The sequence below is a fragment of the Pollachius pollachius genome, assembly GCF_949987615.1.
Source record: "Pollachius pollachius genome assembly, chromosome: 9".
In the NCBI taxonomy this organism is placed as follows: Eukaryota; Metazoa; Chordata; class Actinopteri; order Gadiformes; family Gadidae; genus Pollachius; species Pollachius pollachius.
Genome location: NC_136942.1, coordinates 5,920,508 through 5,935,507, shown reverse-complemented (window position 1 = coordinate 5,935,507; position 15,000 = coordinate 5,920,508). Strand labels below are relative to the sequence as shown.

Genomic DNA, 15,000 nt, shown 5'->3' with positions numbered 1-15,000 from the left:
CACTGTGTGCACCCCCCCCCCCCCCCCCCCGCCCCCCCGGGCTGAGCCTGGAACAGATGAGTCGCTTTCACTTTTACCGCGGGCAGCATCTCCCTTGTTTGTTTTTTCGACCAGTAGTATTATTTTTTCATCATTTTTTTCCACCAAAGCTGAGTCTTAAATATCGAGCGTGACAATAGGACCGTATGCCATAACGACAATAAGATATTCTATTTTGAAATAGAATATCTTAGTATCGTTTTTTCATACGCTCCTATTGTCCTTTGTCGGCCGTAATGTATGGTGTCGTAACCTCCGCAATCGTGTCGCTCGGAATACACACACGACAGTCTGGAGACGCTTTAACAAGTCTCCCAGGGGCCACGAAACTCCAAGAGGCTTGAGGTCTAGAAGCCTATTGAGTTAACAGCAAAACAACAACAACAACAATGACAACGACAACAATGACAACAACGACAACAACGCCAATGAAAGTAACAACAACCAAAACAAAAACAACAACAAAGAAGACACCAACACCAACACCAACAACCACAACAACAGCAACAACAACAACAGGGCCGTGAAAGTGCAGTGCCATCCGAGGCAGACACAGCCCAGAGTTTGGTTAATAACGGAGTGTACGCGACGGACAGTAGTGGACGATGAGTGTGCTGACAGATGCTTGGCTGGGTCTTAAGCAGCACATGATGTGTCAGCTCCCATCGACTCCCAGCCCGGGAGAGTTCCCAAACAGACACAATCATCACATTCAGGGTGTTCTTTCGGCTCTAGAGTGGAAAGGAGGGAATTTGTTTCCCCCGGAGGACACGTATTTGACACGTGGGAAGAGAGCGCTTCTGTGTGTGTGTGTGTGTGTGTGTGTGTGTGTGCGTGTGTGTGTGTGTGTGTGTTTGTGTTTTCGCCACTTAAACCTGTCAACGGGTTGGTTAAGCACAGAAGGCTCAAGTGCACACCCCCGCCCCCCAACGGACAGAGATGAGGTTGTCACTTTGCAGTTTGATCCTCTTGTTTTTCCTCTGTGGAGGAGAGAGGCAGGAGGAGAACGATATGTCCTGGTCTCCCGGCCGGTGCGTACTCCCACAGGCCACATCTGGCGGATGGCTTGATGTCTGCACGAGGAGAGCGGGAGAGAGACATGCGGAACGGAGATGTTGGATAAGCTGGGGAAAAACAAAGACAGGGAGAGAGAGGGAGAGAGAGAGCGAGAGAGAGAGAGAGAGAGAGAGAGAGTGGCTTTAAGAATGATGAAAGAGAAGGATAGAGAGGGAGGAAGAGTGAAAAGTATCAAGAATCGGACAGAAGAGAGGTTGAGCAAGAGAAAGATTGAGAGAGAGAGAGAGAGAGAGAGAGAGAGAGAGAGAGTGGCTTTAAGAATGACGAAAGAGAAGGATAGAGAGGGAGGAAGAGTGAAAAGTATCAAGAATCGGACAGAAGAGAGGTTGAGCAAGAGAAAGATTGAGAGAGAGAGAAAGAGAGAGCGAGAGTGAGAAAGAGTGAGAGAGAGCATGGTGAGAGAGGGAGAGCATAATGAGAGAAAGAGAGAGCGAGAGAGAGAGGTTGAGAGAGAAAGAGAGAGAGAGAGTGTGAAGAGAGACAGTGACAGAGAGAGAGAGAGAGAGAGAGAGAGAGAGAGAGCGGGCCCTCCATCACATTCTATCTTCCCAGTAAATATGATCAGTAGGGGTCGAGGATTTGTTTTTTTGCCTGAAGCAATGTGTAACACCTCAGCCAGGGGAATATGATAATATTTAACCTCTGGCTGTTCTCTGGAGGTATGAGCACATGGCTGGAGCACCTTACCCCAAGGACTGTTTCCTCACTGAGAGCATGAGGTCACATAACAGTGAAGTGTAGCCCGACTCCCAGCCCAAAGGCACAGTGTTTGATCCCCCACTGGCCTTAGTTATTTAGGGGGTTTACAGACCCGCATCCTTGCGGACCCTCCTTGCGTCCACCCCGAGGGTCTGACGTGCGCCTCCCAAAAATGTTAACCTTGCGTCGAGGCGACGCAGCAAGTGCTGTGATTGGTCTGCTCACCAAAACCTGAACCAAAACAGGTTCACGACTGCGTGGAAGCGTCTGCGTGGTCCTTGCGTTGCGTTCAACGTGGAACCATAGTCAGCCCTTTATAACGACCCGTATCAGAATCCACTGTGAGTTGCTCTGGATAAAAGCGTCTGCTGAAGAAGTACACAGTGGGCAGCACAGAGGTGTGTCAGACGCCGTGAGTGACGTGTGTGTGTCCCCTCCCTGCAGATCCTCCCTTCAAGGAGAACCCCTATGAAGACATCGAGCTGGAGAGCAGCTGCTCTTCAAGCAAGTGTGCCTCCCCTGCTCCGTCGTCCCCGCCCCCTGACACGCTCATTAAAGCACGAGGCAGACTCCAGGACGCGCCCACTAAGGTATGAGGTAGACTCCATGACACGCCCACTAAGGTAAGAGGTAGACTCCATGACACCCCCACTAAGGTATGAGGTAGACTCCATGACACGCCCACTAAGGTATGAGGTAGACTCCATGACATGCCCACTAAGGTACGAGGTAGACTCCATGACACACCCACTAAGGTATGAGGTAGACTCCATGACACGCCCACTAAGGTATGAGGTAGACTCCATGACACGCCCACCAAGGTACGAGGCTCCATTACACCCCAAGCCTTTGGTTTAAATTACATGTAGATGCCGTGAAACAACACATACAGCAGACGGCAGATTATCTCATGGATAATGTATAGAACGCCGGTCATAATTGGGAAAATAAGCCCCAACAGGGCGAACAGGACGCTGACGCGAAGCGGAGTTGTCTTGCTATGCTCTGAAGGGGCTTATTTTTGATAATGACCGGCGACGTTCTATACATTATCCCGCATAGCACACGGCACCATGCCAAAACGAAAAGAAAATAACCTCACACAGTGTGTCTTTTTACAATTACCATTCATAGTGTTAGTGATCAGCAGAGAAATTGTCTGCCAAAGACTTGACATCACTTAGCAACTGAATACGCTGGGGTTGATAAGTTACCGGAACCCTTGTGATGCCTAAGACGTGAATCAGAGGCAAAAAATCCACTTTCCTTGACAGCGGTCATTATATGCTTAGCAACGGTCAATTATAAAAACATCTACCCCCGGATGTCGGGAAGGCCCATGCAAGTGAATGGAGCGTTCCACAGCATTGCGAAAGAGAGCCGTGTAATAACAGTGAAATAAAGTAGAGAATTAAGAACCAAATATATAAATGTATAATTTTGTTCAGGGGAAAGAGAATGCAAGCTTGGATGAGCATCACATTTTTCTGTGTGACATTTTAAACAAAACTTAAAAAACACAACTTTTCTGAAAATACCGTCAGAGGGTACCTAAACACATGGCCAAGGTTAAACCAATAGCAAAGCTCAAGTCAAATTGAATGGGAGAAGGTGGTACCAGGGTTCGGTCTTCCCATTCCTCCTCCAGGTCTCCTCCAAGCCAGGCTTCTTCAGACAGACCTCGGAGCGTCGCAGCCTCAAGCTCCTGGAGCTCCGCAAGGGTGTGCGTGACGGACGTGACGCGGGCCCGGTCTCTCCCTTCCGCATCAGCCCCCCCTCCAGCCCCAGCAGCCCAGACGACACCCCATGCCTCTCCGGAGACCCCCACAACCGCAGACGGAGGAAGATACCAAAGGTAGCGGGGTTCGAGGGTATTGGATGGGGAATGTGTAGAAATGGGATTGTGTACAAAATGCACAATCCGCCTTATTTTAGGGGATTTATGGATCAGGCTCTGGAGCAGACAGGGGTGATTAGGAATGTTTGCATGTAGAAAACATTGAAGTTACCTTTTTTATTCGTTGCCTGTTTCTAGAGTTTAGAGTTTTCATTCACGGTGTATTGAGTTCCTAGCGTTGGTTTCTCTGCTGCTTCCTACAGATGGTGGTGAGGATAAATACAATCTTTGAGGCACGGCGAGGAAAGAAACGCATGAAGAAGGTGTCACAGTCCACAGAGTCCAGCTCCGGAAGAGGTAAGGTCTTCTGGTTAGACTAGTCCACGGTGGTTAGACCTGTCAACGGTCACCACAACCCCCAGCTTCCTCCTTCATGGCGGTCTCTCTGATACGTTTATTGTTTCGTTTTTTTTTGTGGAACTATGGATGCATGCTTAACAACAAAATTAATCTCTAAGTTTAATACTAAGTATTAGTTGCCCCACCATCTGCATGTCATACAATACTAAATGCATGCAATCTATACCTTGCACCCTTCAGTCGTTTAATTTGCTGTGGCCTGTTTTGGTCCTCATTTTTTTAACTCTTTGTTTTCTCACGCACTGACAGACGAGAACAGCGAGTCGGAAAGCGACACGGAGGAGAAACTAAAAGGTGAGGTGTCTCAGATCATTTGCATCATCGATTGATGTTAAAGGTACAATATGTAATAAATGTACTGTACTCCAATCATAAAATGACCATGATGTGTCATCAGAGAAGACATCGATACTTTCTATATAGTTTTCTTTGACAACATAAAAAATGTATAGCCTTATGTTGAAACACTTTATTTACCTGCACTTTATGAAAAACAAGTGAGCCAAGCAGAGATTTTCAATCGAATATCCAACTGAAAGCCTACATTTAAACTTACCGCTCTTTGAGCAGGGAGGTCTACATGTAAGAATTCTAATTATATCGACAATTTCCCTCTCTTTTTGGTGGCTTCAGCCCACAGCCAGCGGCTGGTGTCGCTCCAGTCCATGCTGAGGCAGACGGGCCGGTACCGAACCCTGGAGCGTGACCTCATGGACCTGCAGGAGAGGAAGCTCTTTGAGTACTTCATCGTGGTGGCCCTCCACAAGACCAAGGCCGGGGTCCCCTACCTCCCGGAGGTCACTCAGCAGTTCCCCCTCAAGGTGAGACTGCACTGGGCAGGGTGGTACCCAGCACCTTTCGACTCCCAGATGAAAGGTACTGGGTTCGATCCCCCCATGTCCGCACCCTGATCTATAGGCAACCTTGAGCAAGTTGTCCTAACCCCGTAAACTGGAATGGGGGTACCCTCTAGCCCCTAACCCCATAAGCAGGTATGGGGGTACCCTCTAGCCCCTAACCCGTAAGCAGGAATGGGGGTACCCTCTAGCCCCTAACCCTGAAAGCAGGTATGGGGTTAGGGGATCTTGCTCAAGGTTGACTTTTAATGACATGTATCAACCACAACTACTAACTTTAATCAAAATTATACAAATAATGATTATTAATTTAAATATATTGTCCAGCAAAACCGTCCGTTGTCTTGTTTGCCATTCAGCTGGAGCGGAGCTTCAAGTTCATGCGTGAGACTGAGGATCAGTTGAAGGTCATCCCTCAGTTCTGTTTCCCAGACGCGAAAGACTGGGCGCCCATCGACAGCTTCCCGAGGTCAGCAGCCCAATGTTTGAAGCCAAGGGATAGTTTCATAAACTAGCAGAAACTTCCAGTAGCTAGATGTCAAGAGACACAGGTTTAATCACGGGCTGCGCACTAATAGCCCCCTCAATAAGATAGCTCTTAGCAAGAGTTGAAAGCCAACATTTGAAAACTCCAAATTACCTTGTTAAACTACTGCATAACTGCACAGACTTTGTTTAAATATATATTGGAATGAATGATTACATGGTAGGCACACAGCGGATTTAGAACCTTACACCTGGTTTTTCTATGACAACGTCCACTGCGTATGGTGTTTCAAACGGTCGCTATGATCCGCCGCTAGGAGCTAACTGGTTACAGCTATTACAGTATCCTAGCCTATTTCTGAGAAGCGATGATGTGTTTCTCGAGAGTGGCAGGTAATAATTACCTCGTTGTAAATGTGTGATGAGCCGACGGCGGCCAAAGGAATGTTGTTGGCATACGCTAAGCTAGCCCCCCTAACACACACCTGCGGGGCCAGGTAGGTCTCGCTCAGTCACCCGGGGGTTGATCCTGGTCACTGAGTGCCTGTCAGCCCTGAACTAAAGCAGCCTTTGTCTGGGCATATTAGCTGAGGGAGCCTGCCCCTAGGGTTATTCTTTTTCGAGCGTGAAGTGCGGTCACAGTTCAGAACAATACTAAGCCAGCAGGATTTCACAAGCTTGTGAAATCTAGCCGTGCGCGTTACATTTTGTGTTTACAGGTAAACAGCCCACACCGCAGTTTAGATTATGAGACCGAAATTAAAACATACATGTCTTACAGCCTTTCTTTATTTGTCTATTTTTTAACCCTTCAGTGAAACATTCTCGTTTGTTCTGACTGGCGAAGACGGAAGCAGGCGGTTCGGGTACTGTCGCCGTTTACTGGTAGGCAAACATGATGGCTGACTTCTTGTTCCAATATGTAACAACACACCTTTGAAATAGTTTCTTATCTATTTCTCTTTGTTGGTGTTGGCTGTAAGGTTTCAGTGTATTTTAATGAATTTCGCTTTGTAAATAACCCTTCTTCGTTTATTACACCACTTATTCCAGGGAATTTAATATATGACGTCCTTGATATTTGCGGCATGCTAACCTTGGAGTATTTATATATATTTTAGGATGTGTACAGTGTTGTGAAGTGGTTTGGCTTTGTAGTGACTGTTTCTTGCTGGTGGTTTACAGCCCAGCGGTAAAGGCCGGCGGCTTCCGGAGGTCTACTGTATTGTCAGTCGGCTGGGCTGCTTCGACCTCTTCTCCAAGGTAGGTCCCAGCAGCACATGCACGGCATATATGTTTGTCTACGTGTTCAGATGTTTGTACAGCACATACAAAACATCACACAAAATCCTTCTTATTGGCCACCAAGTAAGGCTTCACTCTACATTGCACACACACTCACACTCACACACACACAAACACACACACACAAACACACACAGACACACACAGACACACACGCACACACTCACACAAACACACACACACACTCACTCACACCCCCCCCCCCACCCACCCACACACACACACACACACACACACACACACACACAACCACACGAATACAGAGTGAGAATGGACTGCCACATAAAAACAGCACCTTCCTTAGGTGCCATTGTTAAGCCCCGCCCACACAGTCATGCTATTGGTTCGTTTTTTCCCTCAACGCCTTGCGGCTCTGGCTCTGTTTTTTACACATGTGAACTGCAGCTTGTGTGGTTAGAGCAGCCCCATAGAAACCCTTCCTTTAATCTGTGTGTGTGTGTGTGTGTGTGTGTGTGTGTGTGTGTGTGTGTGTGTGTGTGTGTGTGTGTGTGTGTGAGTGTGTGTGTGTGTGTGCGCAATGTAGAGTGAAGCCTTGTGCATGACTACATCGCTGATTAAAAGCCACTTAAAAAAAGATATTAAATATTAACCATCAATATTATTACATTGATGAGTCGGGTTCTTAATCAAACATTCGAGGCTTTCATTTTTGCAGATTCTGGATTACTAGACAGCTAGCTGTTGGTAAATAATGCAAAATACAAAATAGGCCACTATCCACAAGCCACATATGTGTAGCAGACGTGTCAGCAGACATTTTGGAAAAGGGAAACAGGAATAAACAACAAGCAGCTTTCATAAACACAGATAGACCGAAGAATATAGATTAACAATTATGAGGATGGGACTTATGCTGCAAACACAAAGCAAGGCGACGGAGCTAAAGGCCATTGTACAGTTTTGTGTGTGCACCGTGCAGTGTCCCGGTTGTGCCTACGTCCCTCAGGGAGTTTGAACTCGTACTTGTTTGTTTTGTGAGGCTGACCTCCTGTTGTTTTCCCCTCCAGATCCTGGACGAGGTGGAGAAGCGGCGAGCCATCTCCCCGGCCCTGGTCCAGCCCTTCATGAGGGGCATCATGGAAGCCCCCTTCCCTGCTCCGGGACGCACCATCACTGTCAAGAACTTCCTGCCCGGCTCTGGGACCGAGGTGCGGGGCTCGGGGAAGAGAGGGTGTCGTGTTCTGGTTCTTGTGCAGAGTCACCACCTCTAGTGGGTGCACATTAAACGCCTCTGTCAGGGAGGACAGCGAGGTTTCCTATCGTTGATTACGCTTTACTCCATGTTAAACGGAACGAATGGATTTATTTGTGTTAACCTTTTTAGTGAGGTTAGAGTTGTGCTTGTGAGTGTGTGTGTGTGTGTTTAGCAGAACATTGTTAACTGTAGTCATCTGACCATTGCTTTGTGTCTCTTTCTCTCTCTTTCTGTCTCTCTCTCCCTCTCCTTCCCTCCATCTCTCTCTCTCTCATCTCTCTCTCTCTATATCGCTCTCTCTCTCTCATCTCTCTCTCTATCTCTCTCTCTCTTTTTCTCCATCTCTCTCTCTCTCTCCCTTCTCTCCATCTCGCTCTCTCTATCATCTCTCTCTCTCCCTCCTTCTCCTTCCCTCCATCTCTCTCTCTCTCTCTCTCTCTCTCATCTCTCTCTCTATCTCTCTCTCTCTCTCTCTCCATCTCTCTCTCTCTCTCCCTTCTCTCCATCTCTCCATCTCTATCATCTCTCTCTCTCTTTCTCTCTCTCTCTCTCTCTCTCCATCTCTCTCTCTCTCTCTCTTTCTGTCTCTCTCTACCTCTCCTTCCCTCCATCTCTCTCTCTCTCATCTCTCTCTCTCTCTATCGCTCTCTCTCTCTCATCTCTCTCTCTATCTCTCTCTCTCTTTCTCTCCATCTCTCTCTCTCGCTCCCTTCTCTCCATCTCGCTCTCTCTATCATCTCTCTCTCTCTCTCCTTCTCCTTCCCTCCATCTCTCTCTCTCTCTCTCATCTCTCTCTCTATCTCTCTCTCTCTCTCTCTCTCTCTCCATCTCTCTCTCTCTCCCTTCTCTCCATCTCTCCATCTCTATCATCTCTCTCTCTCTTTCTCTCTCTCTCTCTCTCTCTCTCTCTCCATCTCTCTCTCTCTCTCTCATCTCTCTCTCTCTCTCTCTCCCTCTCCTTCCCTCCATCTCTCTCTCTCTCTCTCCCTCCCTCTCTCCCTCTCTCTCTCTCTCTCTCTCTCTCTCTCTCTCTCTCTCTCTCTCTCTCTCTCTCTCTCTCCAGGTGATAGAGCTATGTCGGCCGTCCGACTCCCGGCTGGAGCACGTGGACTTTGAGTGTCTCTTCTCCTCCCTGAGTCTGCGGCTGCTCCTCCGGGTGTTTGCCTCCCTGCTCCTGGAGCGCCGGGTCATCTTCACCGCCGACAAACTCAGGTGGGTGGCGACGTGACCCAGCAGGGATGTCACACACGGGGCCCGAAACTCAGAGCGCCGAAACAAAACACAGAAGGTCGTCTATCGTCTCTGAGGCTGAGAGATTCAGAAAACCAGAGCACTTTGGTTCGTGTCGGCGCACCCGCCCACCCTTCACCGTTAAACTGTTTAACAATCATGCCGGCTCGCTGGGGTCGAGGTTCAGGCCAAGCGTGTTGGTGGTGCTTATTTATTGGGGTAGAGGTGCTAGTGCCCTTGGGCAAAGTGGAAGCAGCCGTCCCCAGTATCCCAGTTTCCTTCGAATCACACCCACCTGCCGCACATGGCTCGTTAATTAAATGATCCCTCCTCCCTCCTGAACATTCCAGCATGCTGTCGATGTATATTCATGAACGCATACCTGGTTCTGTTTGATACCCTGCAAAAGTAAAGGGTACACAGTAGCCAACGTGGTACTAGACGTAGTTGTGGTACTAGATCTACTTCTACTGTCTAGTAGGGCTTAAAAAGCAGTGTTCTGCAATTGGGTGGAAACTTGGCTCCCCAAATCACCTTTTCTTAATTAACTGAGCACAGGCGAACATACGGAAGGAATTAACGTAACAGTGTGTGGTCGCCAGTTGGATTCTGTTTTTGGCTGTGAACCTTTTTTTTCATATCCCACACACAATGTTATGTTTATTTGTGGCTGGCCCCCTCTTGTGGTATAGAAAGGGTGTTTCCTGAAGTATTGAACATGGTAACATACAAGCATGTATGGTAAATGTTACTACGATAACATAAGCATTCGTTCAAATATTATGCAAGTCAGAGTATAAATTATGAATATATGATATATACGACTTTTTCCTATATGTTTTACCTATACGTCTTACTTTCTATCGCTCGTTCACTATAAATCCTTTACGGAGACGAGCAGTAGTAGTTACTGGTCGAGCAAGAGGAATTGAGAAAGCTGAGCTGCTTCGGCATCATTTAAGGCAGCATTGACTTGACTGGTTCAGGAAAGACGATTTAGGCTGCTACTCTATCTTACCAAGTATTGGCACAGTAGTATTATGGATGCAATGGCTCAAGGAGAGCCTCTTGAGATTTAGGAATGGCCTATGTGATGACGAATGGAACTGAGCCTCTGGGATTATATGGGATTTCTTCTGAAATAACATTTTGCCTTTCACGTCACTCTTCCAGCACATTGTCTCAGTGCTGCCATGCAGTGGTGGCCCTGCTGTACCCCTTCACCTGGCAGCACACCTACATCCCCGTGCTCCCCCCCTCCATGCTGGACATCGTGTGCACCCCTACCCCCTTCATAGTGGGGCTTCTGTCCAGCTCGCTGCCACGGCTCAAGGACCTGCCTATAGAGGAGGTGAGGCCCTTATCTCTCTTCTCATTGTTTATCATGGTGATGTGTACACTCTGCAGCCTTGGGCTTCATATGACAATGGGTGCTTCCTTTTTATATATTTCTTTCTTTCCCCCCAGGTTCTTGTGGTTGACCTCTGCAACAGCCGTTTCCTACGACAGGTAAAATGCTGAGATTTATTAATCTTATGATGTAAAATAACATTTGAAATAGACTACAAGTGTAAATCCGATTTATTTTGCAGTTTTTGTAGCAGCTAATCAAACTAAGAAGGCAAATTGAAGGACAACTTTAACTAATAAAGAAGTTGGTGGCTAGACGACAGAGTTTCGAGCTGTTTGAATGAAAAGCCTTAACCTCTGGTCCGTACCTTGTGGGTCTCTCAGCTGGATGATGAGGACTCCATCCTACCACACAAGCTGCAGGCTGCCCTGGAGCATGTACTGGACAAGAGGAAGGAGCTGGCAAATGACAAGGATGACCTCCCCAGTGGTGAGTCAACCAGCCAATATTACTCAGTATTACTTTGTATCTGCTGGGAGTTCTTTTTGAAGGTTGTGAACCTAAAACGAAATATGTGGTTGGACTGCAAAACTATTCAACATCCTTATTCTCTCTCTCGTTCTCCCTCTCTCTCTCTCTCTCTCTCTCTCTCTCTCTCTCTGCTGATGCACAGACTCTTGTTCCCTGAGCACGGTGGTGTCCGAGGCGTTCGTCCGCTTCTTCGTGGAGATGGTGGGCCACTACTCTCTCTTCATGTGCGGTGTGGAGCGTGACGAAGAGTCGGCCGTGTCCTCTCCCTCCTCCCCGTCGCCTTCCTCCGTCTCATCGTTCCAGCGCGAGCCCTTCCGCAAGGCCGTAACCTCCAAGAGCCTGAAGAGGTTCCTGGAGGTGTTTATGGAGACCCAGACATTTGCCGGATTCGTCCAGGAGAGGGAGCTGCGCAAGCAGGGCCTCAGAGGTGAAGTGAGAGGGTAGCCAGGGTTTCAGATGCATGGAAAGAATTGAGGGCTTAAGACTCGTGACTGACATATCAAATGATATACATTTTATCACAGCAGTGAGTCATTTTAAAACCGCGTTTTTTGTTTGAAAATATAATAATACATTCACATATTTTGATTGAGCAGTCTCTTCATTCTGGACATTTACATTCTATACATTTAAATTAGAGAAGTACAGTTTTGGTTTGCAGGAAGTAAAAAATGTAATAATATAGAAACATATAAATAATAATAAATATACAATAAATAATGAATAAACCACTTAATTCACTTAATGAATATCATCGTCTGTTTGTGTTTATGTCCAGGTCTGTTTGAGGTCAGGGCTCAGGAATACCTGGATTCACTCCCTGGCAGTGAGCAACGCGCTGTCAACAAGTTCCTCAAAGGACTACTGGGTAACCTCTCTCCTCCTTGTTAAACTGGCTGGGCTGTACTGAACCATTAGACCATTGGCTCTCACTGTCAACAACAGATTACTCCACTACTTGATATATTGGCCAATAAAGAAGCAACTTTTATTAAACATTTTTTTTTTACTTTTCCAAAGTAAGTTCATTTTTCTGGAACCTAACTTCAATGTGTTGTCATGCTATTTTTCAGGCAACAAGATGAAGTTCCTGTCTAAGAAATGATATAGCGGTTTGAGTATTGTTCAAGTGTGAGTAAAGCATGTGAAAGGAAAGGAAGACGAAGAGGAAGCAAAAGAGAGGAAGAGGAAGGAGGGCATGGACCAGCGATTAATTGCTGAAGATAAGACCTACAGTTTTGAAGGCTTGTGCACATGTAGAGAATACAGTGAATGGGAGGGGTATGTAGAAACTCGGCTCAGCTAGCTTGCTCGCTAGCGAGCAAAGACTCATTCCAGTGACGTTGTGTGGAGTTTCTCATGCAGCTCGGACCAAATAAAACCCTGAAAATTCCCTTCCTGTGTGGAAATTGACACCATGGAGACCAAACAGATGTGTAACTTCCATCAAATCCGGAGCCCCGATTTGATCACTGACTCTATAGTGTATGTGTCGTAAACGGAGGAGGCAAAAGCTGTGCTTCAAGGTGACTGCACCCAAATTTGCACCAAAAGACATTTTCAGAAAATGTGCCGTTGACCAATTTTATCTGTTTGTACAGTGCATTCCAAAACAATTCATTCCTATACAGCACTCATTCCAATTATTTTTGTGTATTATATTTGTTTCTTTAAATACAGTAGTACAACTTCTTCTTCCACAGGAGGCTTTAAGTTAATTTATGTGTTTTAGAAAAAAAACAAAGAAAAAGCTCCTGTAGTTTGAATGAGTCTGAGTGTAGCTCAGACTGTTTAAATACCACTCTGGCGTGTACCACTGTACTAAGGAAGCGAAATAGGAACATTATCATCTTTAAAAAGTTATTGAGTGTGAAGAAAACGATGTAAGAGGTAATGCATGTGAATTGCAAACTTGTTTCAATATGAGTTGAAGTTTGATTTTATAGGACAAACATATCTTAGGAATGTCTTTATCAATGTACTTCTACAACAGCTCTAGATCTGCATTTAATTTGACTCAGAATGCAATGTAAATGTATAAATAAAGTGATTTAATTAAAACAATGAATGATTTATGATTTTTTTAAATCATTTTTCAGTTTAGCAGTAATGGTTTCAATTTCAGTTAGGGTAGCTTTGTCATATAATTCTCATTAAGAACAATAACCTGTACATCCGCTAGAGGGCATTATAATCAACTGCATCCTACATTAAGCTTCAAGGTCCCCTTTTGTCGCCATTCATAAGAATGATTAAAAAATAAATCCTATCGACTTATTATTTTCTTCTTTCCTTTGGCCTTTGAGGGACATAACTTAAATATTTTGTGCGATGGTGACCTATGTCAAAAGGTGAAAAACTCTACCAGCCTTTATAAATAGGTAAGGCCCACAGTTTAGGCAATAATTAAAGGAGACACATTTTTGAAAAGACCTCTCTTTTCTTTTATTCTCTGTTTTAATAATCGAAAGATAATATCGTCTGTCTGTAGCCTATGCATTAGGCCTGCACAATCAAATCAACCAAGTCCTGATCATATACAAAGTTTAAAAAAGAAGGGGGACGAGACTGCAGGCTAAAAGCAGAATTCAATGTATACATACCACACGCATCGTAACGACAGACCTGTCTTCATTTCTGTACCATAAACGGGCTATTCTTAGCTTTTCGTACATAAAGGGCTTGCGTCCCCCACTTGTCTTTCCAAGCGTTCGTCCCTCCTTTCAAAGGCAATGACAATTCTCCCAGCTTGTTTTTCTTGAGTCAATTTCCTTTCCCCCCCTGTGGCTCCAAGCCCTCCCCTCCCTCCGTCCCTCCCTCATTACGTGATGAGCGGTCACAACTGCCTCCCTCTCTGCCTGCGTCCCCTTTCTGTGTCTTCCACTCTTCATATCATACCACAGCTAATTCCTGAAATTCCAGCCCTCCTTGCGCTTCAAACGGCTCAAGCAGAGAGGGCATACATACATACAAACATACATACGTAGGCATATTTAGTTCTTCATAAATAAAAAAAAATAGATATCCTCCAAATATTTTCCACCACCTGTCTTCCAGAGGCGACCGCGTTCCGCAACAGGTAAGGTGCTCCCGCTGTGTAGAGTTGTGCAGTTGGACCCGCTCAAGTCATTCCTCAACTATTGTCGCTGTCGCAGACGAGTTGCTTGTTTGTTTAGTCTGTGTTGGACCGGATGATTGGTTTATGGTTTATGGTTTGTTGCTCCCGATATCCTAGCCTCGGTTGCTTCGCAGCAAACTAATTTACTCATTTGCTGTCGTCGGCGACAACATTCTTGAAATAGTTATAATTTTTTGGGGAAATTCCTAGACATTTTTTTTTCTTCAGCTGTATTGGGAATGACATCCTGCGATTTTTACTGGAACTTTGAGAAGGAAAGTAATAACGTCATTGGCACGAAGTAGGCTGTAGTCAACCTTAGTTCTTTCTTCATAACGTTTAGGGATGGACGTAACCCTTGGGAAAAACTGTGGTTAAACTTATACCAAGACTTTCATGGTTAATGCGATACAGGCTCATACTGCTGACCGTAAGGCTAGTTGATAACAAGCCCATGTGTGTGTGAAGCCTCATTCAAAGTCATGAGCAACAACGTCGCGTTCTGATTTCCTGAGACAAAAGCTAGACGTGCGCGCCGACTGGACCTGGAACTTCTTGAATGTTGAAATAGCATTGTACAGGAAACTTTTTGTTCATCCATATACATAGTATCGACATCTACTCTATTTGAACATGGTTTAATGACTAATATTAATAACAAAATACCAATAATTAATATGACTCATATTATTACGATTATTTATACAATTGTTATATAAAACAAGTAACATGATAAGCAATTAGTACAGTTACAAATGTTATTATTAAGTTACAGTAGCCTTCTTTAAATAATCTGAAGTCAGGCACTGTGTTTCAGCTTAAATACATCTTTAA

The 15,000-nt window shown here is 45.6% G+C and overlaps 1 protein-coding gene across 1 annotated transcript in view; it reads left to right on the top strand.

Moving 5' to 3' along the window:
* The window catches only part of LOC307080424 (DENN domain-containing protein 2A), a 37,914-nt gene extending 24,855 nt beyond the window's left edge, over positions 1–13,059 (top strand). The window contains exons 5-20 of the mRNA XM_079743113.1: positions 2,260–2,405; positions 3,464–3,670; positions 3,916–4,009; positions 4,322–4,366; positions 4,706–4,893; positions 5,289–5,398; positions 6,231–6,300; positions 6,601–6,678; positions 7,749–7,889; positions 9,000–9,148; positions 10,340–10,517; positions 10,634–10,675; positions 10,901–11,006; positions 11,191–11,475; positions 11,827–11,916; positions 12,122–13,059. Coding sequence (XP_079599239.1) covers positions 2,260–2,405; positions 3,464–3,670; positions 3,916–4,009; positions 4,322–4,366; positions 4,706–4,893; positions 5,289–5,398; positions 6,231–6,300; positions 6,601–6,678; positions 7,749–7,889; positions 9,000–9,148; positions 10,340–10,517; positions 10,634–10,675; positions 10,901–11,006; positions 11,191–11,475; positions 11,827–11,916; positions 12,122–12,153 — 1,961 coding nt within the window. The 3' untranslated portion in view covers positions 12,154–13,059. The remainder of the gene's footprint in view (positions 1–2,259; positions 2,406–3,463; positions 3,671–3,915; positions 4,010–4,321; positions 4,367–4,705; positions 4,894–5,288; positions 5,399–6,230; positions 6,301–6,600; positions 6,679–7,748; positions 7,890–8,999; positions 9,149–10,339; positions 10,518–10,633; positions 10,676–10,900; positions 11,007–11,190; positions 11,476–11,826; positions 11,917–12,121) is intronic.
* The last annotated feature ends 1,941 nt before the right edge of the window (positions 13,060–15,000 follow it).